The sequence below is a fragment of the Lepidochelys olivacea genome (genome assembly GCF_965140295.1).
Source record: "Lepidochelys olivacea isolate rLepOli2 genome assembly, chromosome: 3".
NCBI classification, from domain to species: Eukaryota; Metazoa; Chordata; order Testudines; family Cheloniidae; genus Lepidochelys; species Lepidochelys olivacea.
The window spans coordinates 153668535-153681259 of NC_140413.1; the positions used below are offsets into that span (position 1 = coordinate 153668535).

At 43.0% G+C, this 12725-nt stretch overlaps 1 protein-coding gene across 7 annotated transcripts in view; it reads right to left on the bottom strand.

The window, feature by feature from the left end:
* Positions 1-1700: 1700 nt before the first annotated feature.
* The window catches only part of LRFN2 (leucine rich repeat and fibronectin type III domain containing 2), a 228792-nt gene continuing 217767 nt past the window's right edge, over positions 1701-12725 (bottom strand). For all 7 annotated transcript variants that reach the window (XM_084624419.1, XM_084624418.1, XM_084624415.1 and 4 more), the window contains one exon: positions 1701-4350. In XM_084624419.1, the coding sequence (XP_084480545.1) occupies positions 3432-4350 (919 nt within the window). In that variant the 3' untranslated portion in view covers positions 1701-3431. The remainder of the gene's footprint in view (positions 4351-12725) is intronic.

Consider the following 12725-nt stretch of genomic DNA (forward strand, 5'->3'; position numbering starts at 1 on the left):
TTAAATGGGTGGAAAGACTTTGGATCAGGCCCTTAGACCACTGTTAAAATACATTGGTAATATAGGCCCCTGTAAAATTAACCCTTAAATAGGGCTTAATTTATCACTTTTTCTTCCTCCCCTCATACATGCTAAAGGAATCTGAATTGCTTGATTCCTCATCCCTGGTGAAATTCTGGTCCCACTGAAGTCAATGGGCGTTTTGCCATTGACTTCATTGGGGTCAAGATTTCACCCTAAATCTTCATCAGAATTGCCTTCCTTTAGGAAGTGGAAATAAACAGTCAATTTCCAGTTGGAGAAATACCAGTGCTAATCACTGATACTGAGACAGGGAAATGGCAACTTGTTTCTGAAATCTGTTCTGGAAATTCATTAACAATCTAGCTATTAATGATAAATAATAATTGATCCTCAGCTGGTGTAAATTGGCATAGCTCTATTGATGTGGATGAAGCTATGCTAATTTACAGCAGCGGAGGATCAGACCCATTGTATATCTCATATCTTATGTTTGAGGCACTCTGTATACATTAGTTAATCAACCCTCACAACATGCCATGAAACATCAGACATGTTAACTGTTAGTCTTGTGCACCAAACACTACCCATCCATGCACAAGCTGCCCGGGTGTGTTCAAGTCAGTGGGAGTTTTACTACAGCAAACAGTTCAGGATTGGGTCCATATAAAGTATTATTATTATTGACTGAGCTTTTATTTAAAAGGCATCTAAGGCCTTGTCTACACTAAGAGGGTTTTGCTGGTGTAGTTATACTGGTAATAACTGGCAAAACCCTCCAAGGGTGGATGAAGTTATACCAGTATAACTGTGTTGATATTGGTACAGCGTGTGGGGAATGGCATAAGCTATACTGCTCTGAGTGTATGGCCTCTACCAGCATAACTGCGTCTGGGTCTGTCTACACTGCAGTCAGAAGGTGGGACTGCAGCATGTGTAGCTATACCTGAGCTCGCTAAAGCAAAGCGAGCTCGAGCAACAATAGGAGGGAGCACAGGTAGCAGCATAGGATAGCCCGGCTTGCCCAAGACCTGAGTACAAACTCAAGAGGCTAACCTATACCGCCACTTGTGCTGCTGCAGCTTCATGCCGATTGTTACTTACGCTAGCTAGATCAAAGCGAACTTGGGTACCTCTAACCATGCAATCAGACTTCCCCAATGCAGTGTATACACATCACACTCCTAACCGACATAGCCAACATTTTTCATGGTCTGTGTGTATATAAATCTCCTCACTGTATTTTCCACTACATGCATCCGATGAAGTGAGCTGTAGCTCACGAAAGCTTATGCTCAAATAAATTGGTTAGTCTCTAAGGTGCCACAAGTCCTCCTGTTCTTTTTGCGAATACAGACTAACACGGCTGCTACTCTGAAACCCGACATAGCCAAGTTTAGATCAGGTTCTCAGAGCATGCTATTCACCCTTATGCAAAGGGCCTGTGCACCACTGAATACCTCTGATTAGGCATGAACTTCGCCCAAAGAAAAATATCTTTCCGCACACGAAACAACAAAGAGAGAAAACGTCTCAAGGTCTTTTTCTTTTTTAAAAAATATTAATGCTTCTTATTTCGGTTTCAAAGCAAAACACAGGACATTAGAACAAATGAAAAGAAGAAGGTGCTTTTTTCCCCCAGGAATATTTTGTTTTTACTGTACATTTTGTAGCAAAAAAAGAAAAATTAAAAAGGAAAATAATATTCTGATCACAGGGATGTCATTGTCTAAAACTCCAAGTAAGAAACATGACGAATACAAGATCAAGTACATAGCCATGTCACAATATATCTCTGAATCTTTAAAAAAAAATACATAGAGGTTTTTTTGTGGCTTTCCTCTGTGCCTTACAACCTTTCTCCACACGTCTCCTATAAAATAATAATAATGTGCAATTTCAAAATGGTTCCCAGCTGACAGATCACTGGGAACAAACAAATAAATAAACAAATTAAATAAAGACAGTTGCTGTAGCCACCAAAATATTGGAAATCACATTAAAGTCACTAAGGACAATGGAGCCAGGTGGATGGACCATGTGCATCCACAGCATTCCCAGAACCACAGCAATGCTCCCCAAAAAGGAACTTGAAAATCAGTTTACAAGCCATAAAGAAGAACCATTGGTCTCAGGTAGCAAGTACCTTTGCAAGGGATGGGACAGAGGTCTGGGAGTAGGTGAAGGGCAAGATGCAGGTGACACTTGGGAGACCATCTATTCTGAGACATCCGATTCTAACTTGTTTTCCGTGGCTAAATAGGAACATCCCCATTACACTTATAATCCCCTTAAATGCTCAGATACCTGCACTTCCTGCAATGCTACTGATACAGACACGCCCTGTTGTGGCGACTGACTGGACAAAGAGCTTTCTGTTGCAAACGAGCTAAAGTCTGCATTTTCTTTATCAGTCGAACAGAGTGACAGAATAACCTTGGTCAGCAGCAATTTGTATTAATAATAGGGAGAGTTCACCGGAGCAGCTTTTGTTTTCGCCTCTTTCTTGCCTTTTATATCAAATCTTGAATTTCCCCCCCACTGATATGAATAGCTGTTGCAATCTGCCTTGACAAGCAGCGACCATGAAGGAGATGGAAGAAAGATGATTATTTTTAAAATTTATTAGCCCCCTAGATTTCATTTTCCTGGGACATAAAGGGTGGTGTTGAAGGCGGGTTATACAGTACATCGAGAGTTTAATCTTTGTACATATCCTTGGTTTCATCACAGGGATTTGATGAGAGACTACAAACCAAAAGGAAAAAAGAAACATCCCTTTTTCCTGCAAAAAACCAACCCAACCAAACCAAAAACCCCTCAGCCCAGCAACAGGGGGCGGGGGAGAAATCTCCATATGTTTTTGATAACACCAAGAGATTAAGCTGAAAAATTGGTCTGTTCTGTCCCCACAGATGCCCTTAGTGTAGTTCTGTGATGACAAGCGCAATTACAGGCAGTGACATACTTGCATCAGTCTTCTATCCATGGGAATGTACTTCACAGGCTACAAAAAGGGAAGAAACCCCCCCAAACCCTTTGAATTAAGTATGTGCTGCTAACCCCACTTTAATCCTCGTTTAATCTTGTTTGTCGGATCACCGGGAGGCCAGGAGACTTTTGGAAAGCAATGCTAAATACGACTGGTAAATTCCTTGAAATGTTCACACTCAGCTTTGTTGGGATCGGATATTAATGGGGCCACACGTGCTTATTAGCATTTCATTACCTTTTTCCTCTTTTGTTATCTTATTTTGTTTATTTATCTCTCTCTCTCTCTCTTTTTTTCTTTTCTCCAACGTCGTTGAGCATGTCCCCCCCACCCCTTTTCATTTTCATGGCTTTTCAACAAAACCAAATTTTATTACATTTGATGTAATTAGGGAGAAGCGAGGGGGAGAAGCTCTTATTTACACTGTGCTTTCCATTACCCATTCTGAACTCCCATAAGTCCCTTTCGCCCCTGCTAAGTCATTGTCATCATACTGCAAGAGCATGCCATTCACCGAGAGGCTGCGCTTTGTCCAAATGTTTGTTATCTTTTTTGGATAGGTGCAACATTGAGATGTGGCAAAGTCCCCCATGTCAAAAGAATGGCTACGTTTAGTTTTCCCCTCCAGTGGTAACATGAGGAGACTACGGAATTTTGACTCCTGTTGACCCAGAAGTGGCTCTTTGTCCGAGTGGCGGGCCACTGTGGAAGTTCTGGAGTCTACCGTGTCCTCCTTTTTCTGACACTTCAGTTCCAGGGAGGCAAAAGCTCCCATTAGCCGATCAATGTTATGTTTTGACCTAGAAGGAGGCCTCCACTTACTGGACAATGTGCCTTGTTCACTTTGAAGGCTATAGTCATCACAGTCACGGCTATTCACTGAACTAGAAGAGGAGGAGATGCTGCTCTGTACAGACTCACAGTTAAACTCCATGAGTTCATTTCTTACCACCACTTTAGGGTTGACTTGGGGCAGGACCCCATTTTGAACAGGTTGAGCTCCATTAGTCTGTGAGTAGACATTGCTGACATTGGCCATCTTCCCCTGGGAATTGTTACAAACTTTATACCGGACCATGAGTATGACGATGAACACCAGTAGAGTCGCCACAATGATGCCTCCAATGACTAAGATCATCGTCCCACCCAGGAACTGGCTGTGCATGGATTGGCACTGAGGATAGTCCTCTTTGGTGAAGAACTGGGCGCACCCTACGACGTTGGTGGCTGTGAGTGTTGTGGCAGTGTCATCCCACATGGCCAAGACACAGAGGTCATAGCCCGTTCCAGATACAAGATTGTTCACCACAAAGGCTTTGTTTGTAGCGGGGATCATCCTTTAAGAAAAAGAGAAAATTAAGTTAAGGTTTAATGGGAAACAGATACACAATTACAAGTGGAGATGGGCCTAATCTGTAAAGTTCAGACCTAGATCCAAACTTCCTCAAAGGTCAGGGGTGTTCAGACTTAAGGTTTTTCTTCAGGTCCATCTCTCCTGTAGTTACAGAAGGGAACAAGAGTAAATAAAACCAGGCTGGCCTGTTCCTTCCAAAGTGTTTGTATCCAAACTCAGAGTGTACATAGTGTAACCAAGGCTGGGTGAACAGCTCAAGGAACATAATCCTCAGCCTGTATGAACCAGCCCTGACTGAGTCTGCCAAATGACCCTCCAATTTGCTCAGCTCAGGACCAGCAGTCTTGACATTGTTTCATGAGGGTTGGGAAATTTACATTGTGATATGATGTTTACATTGCAATACCAACTACAACAGATTGTGCTTTTGATGCATACAGGTGGCAGACAGCCATCTCTCTCCTTCTCCCTACACTATGAAGGATGGATCCTTGAAATGCAGAGATCTTATCTGCTGGAAATTTCTGCATGTGACCACCTTTCTCAGATGGGGTGGGAAAAGAAGTATCGGCAATAAATGCAGAGGCGTGGTGGGAAGGTGTAAGATTGCATTAGAAGAGCAACTCTTTTTTGGTAAATCCATTCAAAACCAAACAGTCCCAACTTTACAACAAATGAAGAGGATATAAAAACGAAAGATATTCCTGAGTTGTGTTTGCAAAATATGGAGTTGTGCATGGAAAAAGAGAATGGGCTTTGCAATATGGGTGGTTGCTAATGGGTCTAATTAGCTGTTGCCGTGCATTTTGGGCAGTCATTTATACTGGCGCAAAGTAGATGTAAAAGCACCATTAAATCAGAAGGGTAGTGTTCTGCCTACAGCCACTCCACATTCATGTTACACTGGTATACATGATGGCACGAAGTGCAGGGCAGTGGAGAACCAGGCTCATACCCAGTTTACGTGTTCTACATGTAACTGAGAAGCAGCCTTGACATTTTTATCCTTGTCTTCAGACAGCATCCTGACAGTTTAGAATAGTGGGGAAAAGGCAAATTAAATATAATAAGCTTGAGTCTCGTTTATATCTCAGGCAACTTATTGCCACTTTAGCTTACTCCCGCTCTAAGGCCCATTTACACTGCTAGAGTGTTTCTAAAGTGGCTTTAGACTAAAAGAGAATCAGGTCCAGGCATTCAAATCTTGCAGTCTTTGTTCAGGCAAAATCCCTATTGACTTTTGCCTGAATAAGGACTGAGTGGAAATTGAGTAAGAATTTCAGGATTTCACCCATAGTAACCTGAGATTTGAAATATAAAACTATGGAGCCAGAGACCTCAAAAACTGCTGGCTGAGGTTTGTTGCTGACAGTTATGTATTGATATACTGTCATATTGTATGACTCTGGATCAAAGCTAAGACCTTCAGAAGACTCAGATATAGATAGGAAGTCTTTGCCTGCTGCATCCCTCTCCCCTTTGTTCTGCAGCTTCAGCAAATTTACCATACTGTTACCATACTGGCAAACAACAGGAACAATTATATGTAAGGTATTTACTTTGTAGCTGATATTCAACAGAGACAGCTGATGGCAGCAAGGCACCTCATTACTTGGAGTAACAATCTTTATGTGACTCTCCTCCCCCCAAATCTCTAGCATTTGGTCACATACGACAAGGTTAAAATACAAAATGATTGAGAAATTCACACACAACTCTTTCCCTGGTGGCATTCCTTCACACGTGCTGTGCGGTCATGCCCCACTAGCGTTCCATTGATGACAATGGTATCTGCAGAGTATTCCTGGAACATTAAGTAAAAGTAGATGTGTTCAGCCAGACATACATGCAATAATCACCAGCATGGCATGTGGATAATGCCTGAGCCTGGCTGTTTATATAGGAGTTCAAAGAGGAGTGTTCTTCCTGGACATACGGGACCAGAATCTCAGGTGCAGTGTGGCTGCTTTGCACTACACTGCCAGTGTAACCTGTCTCTAAAGCCAGTGTAACCACGTCAGGAAGGGTCACTTCAATGTACAAGTGACCTTCCAGCAGTGGAGCAGACGCCCAGACATGTACACCACTCAATCATCTGTTGCCAGGGTAGCAGGGAAAACGGCATGGCCAGAAGAAAGGTGGTGTAGTTGTCATGCCCCTAAACCATGCCAATCTTCAGGCGTATTTTGGCCTTGCGTAGCCATTGCAGTCAGCACAAATTAGAGCCGCCCATATGCTGTTCTATCGCAATGCAGGGGCACCAGCCTGCCCAGAGAAGCAGCAGTATCAGAGCAGTGTAAAGGTGAGTATTAAGCTACTTTTGCATGTGTGTGCATGCGTGCACACACACAAGTCACAACTTGGGTCTCTGCAGTTTGGCCACAGCTGAGGATCTGGTTCATTGTTTTTAGAGCACTCTGTAGGCAAAGTACGTATCGCCCAGAGATGCCTGGAAAATTGAGCCACCCAGCAGGTGCCTTTGACTTTCTACCTAGACATACCTGGTACATTTAATATCAGAGCAGATGTGTTCTGCACAGACACAGGCAGGATACACAGGAGCACCTCAGGTACATTCAGTAGTGAGGCAGGAGCGCTGTACCTGCCATCTCTAGAAAGTTCAATGACAGTCAAATGTTCAATCTAGAGCCACTTTTGATTGCGCTTCCCCCCAATGGTTCTAGAGGCATTATACTTCCAGCCACCACAACTTGGGTAGGATGACTACACAGCAAATGTGAAAAATCAGGACTGGGAGTGGGGGATAATAGGAGCCTATATAAGAAAAAGACCCCAAAATCAGGACCTCTGGTCACCCTAAACTTGGGCAATGTTCCTCTTCAATGCATGTTCCACACCCCTGCCTGGGATAGCCATAATTTAGTCACTGGGGCAGAGATCATAGCATCTTCTGTGTTTTCCAGATTGCCAACCACTCTATGAACAATAGTAGTGAAAAAAAGCACAGCAAGAAATGGGAGATTTCATTGGTTCAGATTTTACCATTGGAGCCCTCTGCTAAGTAGCCCAGTTTGCACATGTACATTCATGTTGGCTAGTTACTCTTGCTGGCTAATACTGTGTCTGTCCGTCTGTGTCAGTGATTAACGTGCTTCTCTGAAGTATTCACACCCCTCACTCCCACACTTTCTGGCCTATGTGGAAGCAGGGACACAGTACAAATCTCATAAGCAAGCCTGGTCTCATGAGATTTCCTCCTCAGCTTGCAAAGACATTTTGATAAGTCTGATTTCTGAAATCAGTCAATGTTTGCATTGCATTGACTTCAGCTCCTCCAATGAAACCTTGCTGTCTGAACCAAACCGTAGTCCACTAGTCGCCTGAACATAGCCCTAGGGATTCTGCCCAGCTGTGGTTTTAAAGAGCCCTTTTGGGTCTGCACTAACTCCCTACCACTGAGTGCGGGGTTCGGTGATTAACAGTACTCGAAGTGCAGAGCAGCTGTGAAAGACTCCTCCACGTGATGGAGAAAAGTAAAGATTGAAGTGGCATCTCACAGCTACCCGTGTTGTGGATAATCAAAGGGTCATCAATATCCCAGAGTGAAAATGTGTCTACATTGATTTTAGGTATGGGGACTCTTAAGTGCTGCCATCAATCACAGCAGACTAGTAATAAGTTTGGGGGATGGAGGATTATTTCAAACAGAGTATCAAGAAATACTTTAAAGATTGGGTAACTTCATGAAAACAAGATCATCCTCTTCAGATGCAAGAGACCTGGTTCTGAGTTTAGTTGCTTAACCCCTACAGTGCTTGAATCTACTACTTATTTCCATGCTGAGCTCTTCTATTACAGTAATATTCATTTGAATGTCATGCAGGGCAGGACCTCTGAAGTACATTTATATAACCATACGTAATCCTTGGCTTTACATGTATTATGGAAAGATGATCACCTTTCCATAAGTAAGGTTCCAACCAGGTTCCATTATAAGCCTATTATTAGCCTTTACGCAGCTACAGCTGTGCTAGCAAAATTGATTGGACTTAAACAATACTAGATTTCCCCCAAAGGCCATGATTTTTTTCTGGAAAGTTTGAAGAAACTTAACCAAACTGCATTTGAGTTCCAGGTCATTAACAAATTGCCCTGCATTGACATTTTGATTAGTTTCTCATGTTTCTTTTTGCCCCTCTAGGTTAAATAGCTAACTGCTGCCCCTTCAAACATTCCACATCGTTAAATCTCCTTCAAAATTCTTGTCTGGTCCATATTTGAATAAAATAGGTTATAAATGAGTAACGCCGTTAATGCTTGTTATATGTAACTGTAATGATTACGGTCCCTTTAGATGAAATTCACCTGTGCGTGCACCTGACAAATACAAGACTTATATAAAGAAAAGGAGGTCTTGTGGCACCTTAGAGACTAACCAATTTATTTGAGCTTAAGCTTTCATGAGCTATAGCTCACTTCATCGGATGCATACTGTGGAAAGTATAGATCTTTTTATACACACAAAGCATGAAAAAATGGGTGTTTACCACTACAAAAGGTTTTCTCTCCCCCCACCCCACTCTCCTGCTGGTAATAGCTTATCTAAAGTGATCACTCTCCTTACAATGTGTATGATAATCAAGGTGGGTACCCTGGATTTGTGCTGGAAATGGCCCACCTTGATTATCATACACATTGTAAGGAGAGTGATCACTTTAGATAAGCTATTACCAGCAGGAGAGTGGGGTGGGGGGAGAGAAAACCTTTTGTAGTGGTAAACACCCATTTTTTCATGCTTTGTGTGTATAAAAAGATCTATACTTTTCACAGTATGCATCCGATGAAGTGAGCTATAGCTCATGAAAGCTTAAGCTCAAATAAATTGGTTAGTCTCTAAGGTGCCACAAGTCCTCCTTTTCTTTTTGCGAATACAGACTAACACGTCTGTTACTCTAAGACTTATATACCATTTCATAGAATCATAGAATATCAGGGTTGGAAGGGACCTCAGGAGGTCATCTAGTCCAACCCCCTACTCAAAGCAGTTCCCAATCTCCAACTAAATCATCCCAGTCAGGGCTTTGTCAAGCCTGACCTTAAAAACCTCTAAGGAAGGAGATTCCACCACGTCCCTAGGTAACACATTCCAGTGCTTCACCACCCTCCTAGTGAAAAAGTTTTTCTTAATATCCAACCTAAACCTCTCCCACTGCAACTTGAGACCATTACTCCTTGTTCTGTCATCTGCTACCAGTGAGAACAGCCTGGATCCATCCTCTTTGGAACCCCCTTTCAGGTAGTGGAAAGCAGCTATCAAATCCCCCCTCATTCTTCTCTTCTGCAGACTAAATAATTCCAGTTCCCTCAGCCTCTTCTCATAAGTTATGTGCTCCAGCCCCCTAATTGTTGTTGCCCTTCGCTGGACTCTCCAATTTTTCCACATCCTTCTTGCAGCATGGGACCCCAAACTGGACACAGTACTCCAGATGAGGCCAAATAGAGGGGAATGATCACGTCCCTCGATCTGCTGGCAATGCTCCTACTTACACAACCCAAAATGCTGTTAGCCTTCTTGGCAACAAGGGCACACTGTTTAAACCGCATTTTGAGGGTTTAAGTGGGATTTAAATGGTGCATAGGCCTTGGGATGACCCTGCTGATCAGCTACTCTCTGGCGGTTTAGAGAGAATATAAACATCAATTTTGGCTATGTGTACACTCACGAGAGCGTGTAGATGCATGCTCAGTTAGCACAGGTACAAACAGCGATGGAGATGGTGAGATGTGGCTTAGGCAAGTTAAGTGCTGTTCATGCCTGAACCCCCACAGTGTTTATCCTACCCAGTCCGCGGCACGCCCAAGCAGCAGCTGGAGCTTTTCCCCACTGCCAGAACCTTTCACTACTACGTGTAACTACACGTGTAGTACCTGTTTGCTACATGCTACCGTAAGTGTAGCCATAACTCTGCTTCATAAGGAATAGTTGAGGGAGTCAGTGGAGTTCTTCAGTACCACATGCAGTGGTGTCTGGGGGAGTTGGGGGAAAGCTGGGCATCATTTAGTGCTCCTAAACTCTGCAGGACTGGGTGAGCTAGAAGGAGTTACAGATCTTGCAGAGCTCCTGAGATCCACTTCACAGAAGAGGCCTGGAGGACCCTGCAGAGCTCCTGAACTCTGCATTGGCCCCATTTCAGAAAAAGCCAACAATCATATAAGGAAATAAACTGGCAAAAAACTATTAATTTTAAGCTAAGTTTGCTACTATGCATTTCCTTTTCAGTTAAAGAAGTCGAAGCCTTTAAAAATCTGGAAATAAATACTCTGGGGAAGGCAAATATTTTCCACTACACTAACAGTTCAAACAGTCTCTTTCACATTGAATAATCCAAAACCAACCTTACCTCATTCCTGGCTAGACAATCCATCTTATAGGGGTCCACTGGCAATCTAATTATAACAAGCACAAGTTTGGAAATTATTGGCATTAACCCATTCCCTGCCAACTCTTGGATATGAGCCACATACCGCAAAACACCTCCTCTGACCAAGTCATTTCTATATTTCTTCCCTTGCCCTTTTCCCTCTGGATAGAAAGAGCAGAGAAATAACTCCATCATGTTGATGCAAGGATTCAGATAACGGATACTTAAGGTTATTACTAAAGTGTCTCACTAGAGATTAAACATGTCCCAGGAAATTAGGAGATTCTCCCACATAGGAGTCTGCTTGCTACCCATTTGGAAATGCTGTCTTTCCAAAATGAAATGAGTTTGCAAGTCTCAACTTTGGGATTGTAAAAGACTGGAATCACAGGAGGTTTTACAGGTGAAGACTGAGGCGCATTGGAAGAGCTTTATGGTAGCCAGAAATGGACTTTCAGAGGTGCTACAGGGGAAGATTGAAGTGCATTGGTAGAACTTTGAGGGGAAGAGGAAATTCCCCGCATGGCTCCCGTATGGATTATGCCTGCCTCTTATTTCGCATGAGCACTAAAATGAATGGATCATAACAAAACAAAACGGCATCTCAGCTCCCCTTTTTGAGTTCAGCCCTGACTTGCCCCCAGCACACTTCCCCGCTGAGTACATACCAGGCAATCTTGTAGCCACAGCATAGCGCCGACTGCTTTTGTGATATCTGAGCTAGGCCCCCGGCTTCATTTAAACAAATTAGGAAATAAAAGACTTTGAAAAGCCAGCAGCAACGGTTAAGTCCCAGGGCTGCTGTGGACCTCCCTTTCATTCCTGGCTTGCAGGAACAAGTGTGGAGAGGCACATGGCCTTTTGGATGGAGCACTGAACTGGGACTCAGAAGAGCTGTGTTCTAGATCCTATTCTGTCACTGGCCTACTGGGTGACCTTGGTCAAGTCTCTTCAGCTGTCTGTGCCTCAGTTTTCCCTTCTGTAAAATGGGGATAATGATGCTGACGTTCATAAAGCACTTTGAGATCTACAGATAAAAACCACTATATAGAAGAGCTATGTATTATTATTATGACATCATATACAAATGTCCCCATCCCTTGTTTTCAAGCATTAGAGAGTACCTGTGGGGAACTTAGGGGTTAACATTCCAGCTGATGTGTGTGTGGAGTAGATGGATTAGGCAGAAGATAGACCAGACTCGTTGAGTAGGTTATTTAATTCCAACTTTCCGTCTTGCTAGGGATAAGATACCAACTATTCTTACCCTGAAATTGGCTGCAGTAATCAGAGAACTTGAGCTCCAACATCCAGCCCTGAGTATAACTGAATGTTAAGAGGGAGAAGCATTTAATGACTAATCAGATCTTTGTCAAACGTAGGTGCAACATTTCCCAGGGCAAATGCTGAGGGAATGCAAGTTGGTTTGTCTCAGGGCAAAAGGCTAATGAATGCAAGAAGGCTAAAAGTTTGGCCAAACACATATTTGTCTCAGAGCATAACCAGTTCTTGCTGTAAAGACACCTCTTTTTGAATAGCCCATCTCTTGAGTCCTAGTTTAGTGCCCTGTTGATATGTGACTAAGAGCCTATGTGACTCTTGTGTGTATTAGCGATAGAGGTACACTCCCTGAATTTCAGTAAGATTCCCCTTAAGATCTTATATCCTACCATGGAAATTGGAGAGGAAATGACACATTAGATCATTTAGTGTAATAGCAATAATAGCACCACCCGTTCCCCTTCCTCATCTTCATTGTTCTTACACACAGCCCTCCCCCCCCCATTCTTTTCCCCCACTTTTCCTCCCCTTTCTTCTTCCCCTTCCAAAGCGTGTGGAGGAGGCGGGTGAGAAAGAGAAAGGGAAGTTGGAGGAGAGAGATAACAGAGAGAAGGAGTGGGGCAGCCCAAAATAAAAAGTATAATTTGGTCTGTTTTTGAGAAATGGAACAAAAACATAGTTGAACTGAAATAAC